This window comes from Nothoprocta perdicaria, unplaced genomic scaffold (assembly GCF_003342845.1).
Source record: "Nothoprocta perdicaria isolate Ctin4 unplaced genomic scaffold, notPer1 scaffold_29, whole genome shotgun sequence".
Classification (NCBI taxonomy): Eukaryota; Metazoa; Chordata; class Aves; order Tinamiformes; family Tinamidae; genus Nothoprocta; species Nothoprocta perdicaria.
Window position 1 is genome coordinate 2,417,435 of NW_020455521.1, and position 9,022 is coordinate 2,426,456.

The 9,022-nt window shown below is 40.8% G+C and overlaps 1 protein-coding gene across 5 annotated transcripts in view; it reads right to left on the reverse strand.

Moving 5' to 3' along the window:
- The window catches only part of FNIP2 (folliculin interacting protein 2), a 45,856-nt gene that overhangs the window by 21,039 nt on the left and 15,795 nt on the right, over positions 1-9,022 (reverse strand). For 2 of the 5 annotated variants that reach the window (XM_026041695.1, XM_026041692.1), the window contains exons 1-2: positions 8,635-8,980; positions 1,891-2,017 (exon numbers count right to left, since the gene is read on the reverse strand). In XM_026041695.1, the coding sequence (XP_025897480.1) occupies positions 1,891-2,017; positions 8,635-8,819 (312 nt within the window). In that variant the 5' untranslated portion in view covers positions 8,820-8,980. Of the gene's footprint in view, positions 1-1,890; positions 2,018-8,634; positions 8,981-9,022 lie in introns of those variants that run through there. The other 3 variants (XM_026041696.1, XM_026041694.1, XM_026041693.1) reach the window with 2 other exon arrangements.

Sequence of the window (9,022 nt, forward strand, 5' to 3'; positions counted from 1 at the left end):
AGTTAAGCTACAGTGACTGTTCAGGCTCCTCTATTAATTTAAGAATAGACTTAGCATGTTACCAAAAAAAAAAAAAAAAAAAAAAAAGCAAAATCTTTCATGCACATTTGGACTGAATTGTCTCATTTACTTCAGGCCACATTTGCACTCCTTCAGTGCAGTTTTTCTTGGCGTGGCCAGTGTTAACTGCTAATTATCTAATCCCAGTGTGACCATCATTAGGTGGTTACAATTGCACAAGTGTTAGTCATCACATGCTTGACAAGTTATTGGCTAAGAGTGCCCTAATACAAGGTCTGGTTTATGGCATCTGCAGCAAAAGCAGGAGATTTGATTAAGAACACTGAAAAGAAACRGAATATACTAAATAAATATATGATTAAACAGAATATGGACCTGTAAGTTCTCCTAAGTAAGTCTATTGCTTGAAGGTAAAAATAGCATATTTGAATAGCTGATGTAGAGAAGCTCTACTGTGTTTTGGAAGATGGAAGATGTTCTGGAAGATGGATAAGGGCACAGTACACATCAATTCTTGATTTCACTTTAAACAGGACTGAGCTTAACAGTAACTTTGCCTTAAGTTTAAATGAATTCAGTCCTAGGCTCATTGTAACATTGTAATGTAACATATCAACAAATAGGGTTAAAGATATTAGAAGCAATTTAAATGTATGTGCCTACTTGCCATTCAAAAGCATTCAGTTTATTTAAAAGATACAGAGATTACTGTCTGACCAGGAAACAGATTATATCCTGTATCAGTGTTATAAGGCCAGGTATAACCTGTTTTATGCCGGTGTTCCATATTATTTTTAATGAGATTTTGGAGTTCAYCTTTGAAAAGTATTACCATGAGCAGAATGACCTCAGCATTTCTCCTTTGCATGCTGGAAGTTTTACACTAACTTTAAGACACAAAGTAATAACTGAGGCCTGTAACTCAATGGGGGCAGGGTGGAAATTAACAGTCCCATCTGACCTATTTATCCTGATAAGCAGATGATCAGTCAGCAGATGCTGCTCAGCCTTACCAAGGCCGCTTAAACCCAAAAGGGCATCTTTGCAGTGTGATTGAGATACTTAGAAGTCAGTGCTACTTAAACTAGAAATTAAGAAATTAATGCTTGCTGTTACTTAGGCATCTTCCTAAGAATCATTTCTACAAGTTCTACAAGKCACTGCTATTTCTCAGCTTTACAGCTAGTGACCAGTGAGCACTGGTCTCCAATAAGCACAGAGCTAGTAGAAAAAAAAAAAAAAAAAAGCTATCATTTTACTTGACTTATAGTCACCTTAGTTTGCCAAAACTTTACTCCAGAATTGTGTGCCTGGAGAGTGGCACAAAGATTTTGCACCTTGGCAGCATCTATTCTTGCTTCTGTTTGTGTCATCAGAAGTTTGCTGTGTGATCATACGTTATCAAGCATCAGTCTTGCACATTAAGTGGTTACCCTAAGTAGAGTAGCTTTAAATTCATACAAAGCCAACAACTTTACTGATCCAAACACTAAAGGAAGACAAGCGCTGTTAGAGGCATATGAGGTATCACCGGAATAATCGGGCTGTGCAACCAAGGCTAAGAACAAAAGAATCCTACGCAACATGACAGGAAACACTCAAAGGAATATAGATTGCTTTGCTCAAAATAGACACAAGGACTAAATTGTTCAGTACTGGTACCATATTTATATCCAAAGATGCTAAATACCAGATATTTTCACTTACTTTTTGGAATCTAAAACACTCTTCTTGAAGTTATCACAGAATTCAGATCAAGTGAAATGCCACAAGCACGATTAAAAGTTTCACATTATCATTTTAAAATTCTTACTTCTGGGGAAGGAAGCAAGAGATTGACAGAATGGGAGCAAAATTAGCATTTCATACCTGAATCACAGCTTCATCAATTTTACGGACTGCTTTGGAATCAAACAAGACCTGTCTGCCTCTTCTCTCACAGTCTTGGTAAACTATCAGGCGGATTTCATTCAAATCAAACTCTGAGCAGGACCAGCTGTAGATTATATAAAAAAAAAAGTGGTTTAAGGGTTAAAGATACTTGCAAGCGTATTTAAGAGAAGAAACAGGTACCCAGCACCTTTTATTCAGTATTCCCAAGATTCAGGCTATAATCACAGCACTTTAACTGAAAAGGAACTCCAAGTGCTCTCCAAACCAAATGTCACTGATACACAGGCAGGTACAGCCAGACCAAGCTTACATCCATCCTTTACGCAAACTCCTCCATAGAGGGAAGACCAAACTTTGTCTCAGCAATCTGTTCCAGCACTTAACACTCATTAAGTGTGCTCCCTCCCCCCCAGCCAGGCAGAGTCTGGATCATATTTATTTCAAAGCAGGTGTACTATTTCTTGCAGTTCTCTTGGTAACAACAAAGAACAAGTGATTACCATCCTATAGCCTTTTGTATGCCAGAACACTATGAACTCCTTCATTCTTCTCTTTCTTAAGCAACACAACCCCGTTTCCCTTCAACCTCTTTTCTGTCAATGAGCATTATCTCAAAAATACTTCACGTGACACTGAAGGCTGAACACAGTGCTCACCCAGGGCCCTGCCAGCAAAAGAATATTGCTGCAACTGTGTTAGGTATGACAACTTCCACGAAGTGAACTTCAATTGACAGTTCCTTCTATTGCACTGGCACCCCAGTTTCAAGCTAATCAATTTGTGGTAACTGTAGCACTTAGCGCTACTCCTCAAGCATCCCTGCAGATCAAGCCTGTCTGCCAGGTCTCATAGGYAAAGTTATTTCCAAATTAACAACCTAAGCCAATTTTGTCCTTACAGTTCCTCAAATACTTCGGATGTTTACTGAAGGACAATAGTGAAGTTGTTATGATTCTTCCAYTATTTAATTCTTTTAAGAAAATTGCAGGGTTTATGCTGCTTCCATATTTTACCTGAACCTTCTCAGAAGTGGGTATTAAGAGCAATCAGATTAGTGAGGCCTGATCTCCAGCTACAATGAAACAAATAAAATGAATGATACCAAGATGCTGCTGCCATTGCAACCCTCCTAACCCAGAGTTTGCCCTCTTTTCCAAGATACTCTGTAGCACATGACTCTGTCTCCTCGAACTGCTATGCAGAGGTGAGGCACATGACTGATGACGGCTGCAGGAGCGAGGGACATTCTTTCCTAATTCCAAAGGGAGTCGGCCTGCACGCCAGGGCATGGGGTTCAGTTGGCGCTGCTTTCTGCCACACAGACCACTTTGCATGTGATGGGGCTGACAAATGGAAAAATACCGGCACAAGGGAGAGCAGGGCAATGTCGCACGGGTGGCTGTCAGGGGCTCTGGCATCTGCCTCAGCCCTGACCAGCGGAGACCTYCTTGTGGGGCTGAGAGGACAGCTGGTATTAAGAGTTGTTGGTTTAACACATTGCATAATAGACTCAGTCAAGGCCACACTGATTTTCCATCAAAAAAGAGGTTTTGTTTTGTTTGGAGGTTTTCCCATCAAAATGAGGTTTTGAATTTTCCCAAACTGCACCTTACAGAGGGTGAATGTGGGGAATGGTTGGAAGGCCACAAAATCCCTATGCAGTTGGAAGACAAGAATGTTCGAAGCTCTTGTGTTCCAGATGCTGTTAAAAGCCATAGCACTGCCAGCCCCTGCTAAAGCCACAGTGAGCTGCCACGGGCACCTGCGTTACAAATACACTCAGACTTGCACGTGGAAACCAACACAACAAAAGCCAGGGTAATTTCTTTGTGCTTTATCTTGAGTTTCAGAGATCAGCCCCCCTTTCAAAACAGTAAAAGACTGATTAGGCTTTTTTCCCAAAGCCGAAAGACTTTTTTCCAAAGCTGAAAGACAACTTGGAAGATTTTCATTTTTAACTACCTCTTGTCAGAAATAGAAGTCAGCTTCCTATCTAAACTGCAAGATAGGCAGATGCAAGTAGACTTCATGTACCGGTAATATGTGAGGGTCCAGTACACATCAAAGCTGGCCCATGGAATAGACTAAGGGCTATTTCACCACGAACAGTGAGGAAACAGCTGATAGCTTTGCAATACGCTGCCCTCGGCACACAGGGAGAGCMAGGCACTGCCTGTCAAAGCGGGCAGAGCATTAACTTAACCTGCAGGAGATCAGACCTGGCATCATTGCTCATAGTTGCCCAGGGATCCTACAGACTCACATGTGCAGAGTGCTGCAACTATACTATGGACTTGAAGTTTGTTACTGGTTTTTAAACCCTCTGCCAATGCAAATTTCTTTTTTCTTTYTTTTTAATAAAGAGCCATAAAGTCAGAGCCATTAACAGATTTCCCCCTCCCCCTCTAGTTTGCCTCATGAATCCAGTATCCTTTTCTAAGAGCATTCCTGGTCGGTTATACAGCTGGCCGTTTACACACTCCACAACACGCAATAGCGGAACCATTTCTAGAGTAACTATGTTTGCTTATTGAAAAGGCAATGGGTCATCCTTCCTTTCAACAAAGTAAAGGAATATTTCTACTATACCCTTAATTTAAAACATACATAAGAGTTTCAAGCACAGACTGAGATCATCCAGCCCTGTACCCAGCCACCAAAGACTACCAGCAACTTGATACTCGTGTTGCAGGAATTCAAGTTTCCCGGCGAGCAGCTAACTCCCACGTTCAGCACTGAAGGCAGTGTGATTAGGTGCTGTTGGTGCCAACTGCCCTACAAGGAGCGAACAGAGTTTTACAGACCGAGACTGCCTTGTGCTGTGGCACGTGCTGTGGCTGCGGTGCCTTCGCTCAGCACTGGCCCGGGCTGCTGCAGTCTTCACTGCCGCGGGGGTCTGAACGACACGGACAGTGCTCCGCGTTGCTCAAGTGATCCATCCTAGGAAAGCCTCATCTGGTGAGATCAAGCCTATTTACAGGCAAGTTAGAGGCATAGATAGACCACGGCGTCACTACCCCATGAGGGAGCTAGCACCAGGCACAAGACTAATCAGATGACCAGGATTTTTCACAGAAGCTGATGAGCAGAGCCATGACGGGACTTCCAGCCTTCACTGTTTAAGCCACATTACATAACATACAGCCCCAACAGGGGCCACGGCASTATTCAACTATTCCCCACAAACAGAGTGTTAGGGAAAAGTACAGACAGGACAGGTGCCTTCTGGCAGGTCCACTGCAGGTATTTAGAAATCAAAACCCCAATGCTACTTGCTCATCTTTAGCAACACTGAAGATAATTCTTTTTGGTTGTTTTTCATGTACGATATTTTAGAAAAGTAGTAGGATTCCTTTAATTATTTATTCATATATTAAAAACACAAGCACACTTCTAAAGGTGTATTAAGCCTACACAGTGCAGATGTTCAAAAGTAATAGCTTAAGGGTTTGACTAAGAAAAAAAAATCCCCTTCATCCATTTATATGATTTTTTTCTAAAAAAAGCAAAACCAAAACATCAGATATAGGCAACAGATATTTTAGCCCAACTCCAAAAAAGGCTTAGATGAGCTCTGGTCACCTTCATGCATAAGCATTCACCTCACTCAGTTAAGGCACTAATCAACTTCAACCACCGGATCTGACCAAGGGAGATGCAGTTCTAAGCCCTTCCCAAGAACATCCTGCTGAGAAGACGCACTCTGAACCTGTTCCCATCCACAGCCACATTAAATATTCACACTAGCTTTAGTGAAACACAAATCAACATGATGTATTTGCAAGGAAGAAGTAGAARATAAGAAAGATTCTATAAATGCTGTACAAAAAGCTTCTATCAGAACCTGCATACTATAAAATTGGATTTTCTACGATCAAAACATATCTGTCACAAAAAGCAAGCTTCAATTCTTCTACTTCTGAAACTGAAAGCAGCCCCTCAACACATGCTGCAGAATAAGCCCTTATTTCCTGCCCACAGTACTTGGCAAGTTTTCCATGGTCCACTTCATGATGAATTACTTCGATATTGATGTTTAATGAACTCCAAAAGCATGCTCTTAACTCTTCACCCCCCACTTTGACTCTCTCCTACCACATGCCTCAAGGCTCAGTTGCTTTCCTTATGCTCAATTGCTAAATCTCTATTCAGCCACCTTTTTGCTCATTCACTTTCTGTTCAAAGCTGCTTTCTTAACTGTAYGTAGCTGCTGGGGGAGCCATGCGATGGCAATATGGGTGGTTTTGCCATATACACCTACTAYACATCTACTACTGACAACATTACCTCTGAACATGGAGATATAATTCCCAGCTTAAGCTTCACATTTAGTATGAATGTTTGATGAGAACAAAAGACAATAACTRCCCTTGCAGAGCAAAACAACTGTTGCTTCTTTCAATCAGCTTAGACGCCTCTTCCAAAAATAAGAATTTCACAAYACAGTAACTGAAATATCATCTGCCTTGGCYCTGTTTATGCAAAACTTGTTCTCTTTTGCTTATATAAAAACATTYAAGCAAAACCAAAATATTAAAGTGTCTCTTGTATTCTGTGCTAAAGGCACCTGTATTCCTAAGTAAATTTGATAACGAAAGTTAAAAATACAATGAACAAAAGGAAAGTTTTTGAAGCTACCTAGGTCTGAATTTTTTGCAAAATGGTTTTAACATGAGAACACACTAGAAAGATATGAAGGYGATGAGACTGAAGTTCTAGAAACATTGCCAGCTAACAAATGCTTCAATTTGGCTAAAAGYTAATACATTAGACTAGCTTCTCCACATTTTAAAAAATAGCTGAATCCATTAAATGAATGCGGGTCTATGTGGATATTCATATTTCAGATTAGACATGGCCGTTCTGACTGAATAAAACACCTTATTTGATAACAAAACCAAGCAATCCCACATACCATTTCTCCCCTCTTTGYACAACCTGTGCTCTTGCTCGTGTCAGTCCCGATAACTGCTGGGCCCTTCAGAAGGCCACCCGAGTTGTCCGGAGCAGCAGACGGCTGCCCAGCGCAAGCAGGCCGACCAGAAGGCAAGCAGGAAAAGAGGAGATGTCCACACAACCTCCTCCTCTTAGCAGCGGCAGCAACAGTTACAGTAATTCACTTTCCCCAGAGCTGCACCTTTGGGAAAGGGCACCAAGAAAAYGTTTCCCACACATGACACCTTGGTACAGAGGCCAGTCAGGATGAGCACTGCAGGTTTGTGTTTGCTTCTTTTCCTGCTGTGGCTTCCTGCTGGCTTAGCGAGCTGCCTCCCTATCCAGGGGCAGGTAAAGGTACCAGGAAGAGCAGAGCCAGCACTAGGGGTGCAGGACAGGCCATGCTGGCAGAAAGCTGAGGAAGAAGGGAACGCATCAYGGATCCTTTCAACATTAGCCACGTTTTTGAACCGTTAAGCCTACTGAAGCTCACCTTCAAACAGATCTTTCCAATGCCTGCAAGATGCTAGAAGTAAACGTGAGATCTTCAAGACAAAAACAAGCTTTCTAATTCTATGCAGCAGGAATATCTGCTTTTCTACTCAGAAAATGTCCACTAATTAATAATAAAATAATCATAATAAAACACTATGRATAATATATTTCTGAAAGCAAGATGCAAGTTTGAAAGAGCTTACAGATACCTGACAAATTTTCTCCCCAGATTCCGTAACAGAATTATGTTTAAGATTTGCTTAGTTTTCTCCTAAGGTAGCAAATAAATCACTTTGCTTTGACTTACCTGTTATGAAAGAAATTATCAGTATGAGGCTTGAAGGCAAGGAGATCTTTARCTAGAGAAAAGCAGCTGGCTTCTGAAAAAGCTATGCAAGCTTGCCCCATATTGAATCAATATTTTCAGTTAACACAGATCATGTRTACAAAGAAAGCTTTCGGCTCATTTTTAGCTATCGGCATGTATGCAATAACTAGTCACCTATTTGCTTATATCTGAAAGCTACTTCAGTTGGCCTTAGAAGAACTTTAGAAAGATACTAGCTCATATTTCAGTACAACACCACAGACTAAATAAGGACCTTAAACACCTATTTATATACACAAATATGCATTTTACTGTTTTTCAGGTCACCAGCCCTGAAAGCACATTTTCTACTGGAACACCCTTGATGAGAATTTAAGAGCTGCCCTGAACTGTTTTTTTCATATTACAGCAGTGCARCAATAGAGACTCAGACATGAGGACATTAGAGATATGCCGGCACACGCCTGGCAAAGGTATTACCAAAAAGTTAAATCAATCCACATCCACATCGCTGACAGGATGCTCTAGAGATCACTTTCAAGTACTGCAGGTGGTGGCCCCTTTCCACTCTTCCCCCTCTTTCACTGCAGACTATTACTACTTGACCCATTAACACAGGACATTAAAAAAAAAAAAAGAACTAATTAGAAAATTAGAAAGGAAAGGTAAGGTTATCTCATCTTTATTTCACCTTAACCAAAAAGGAAGCCAATTACCCTTCAGACCTCAGTTAACAGGCACACAGAAAGAGTCAAGAATGTAGATTCAGTTCCAAAAGGCAAGAAAGAAATATTTCTGGAATATCAGTCACCACCAGCAACAAGACTATGGTGCTAAGAAAGTTTTCTAAATTATTCACAGTCTAACTTGTTAAGCACATCATTATAAACTCAGCATCAGCTTAGAATATCCACTGTCTGTCAAAAGTCATGTATACAAAAAAAAAAAAGTTACATGCATACCTGTCTTGCAGCAGTTTAGTGTCTCTGCTCACACGGCTGACATTTTGGTCTCCCAAAGGTTTTCTAATCCTTTTATCCAGTTTGGTATGAGAGAGAGTATTTCCGAGTAGTACATCGCTGTTATTTCTTGCTCTTTCTACTCGTCCCTCCCTGCCATTCGTAGCTTTTGGTGCACCACCACACATTTTCTTATTCTAAAGATGCTCTTGTAAAGTTCCTTCAAAAACACAAACTGGAGAGATACAGCCTCAAGCGGGTTTCTTTACTATAGATCAACCATTAACAGCAGTAATTAACTAGCAGCTTTCTTCTTCAAATAGGAACTCAAGTCTCCCAAATTTCTTGTTAGCAAGGAGAGAGGAAAAAAAAAAAAAAAAAAAAAAAAAAA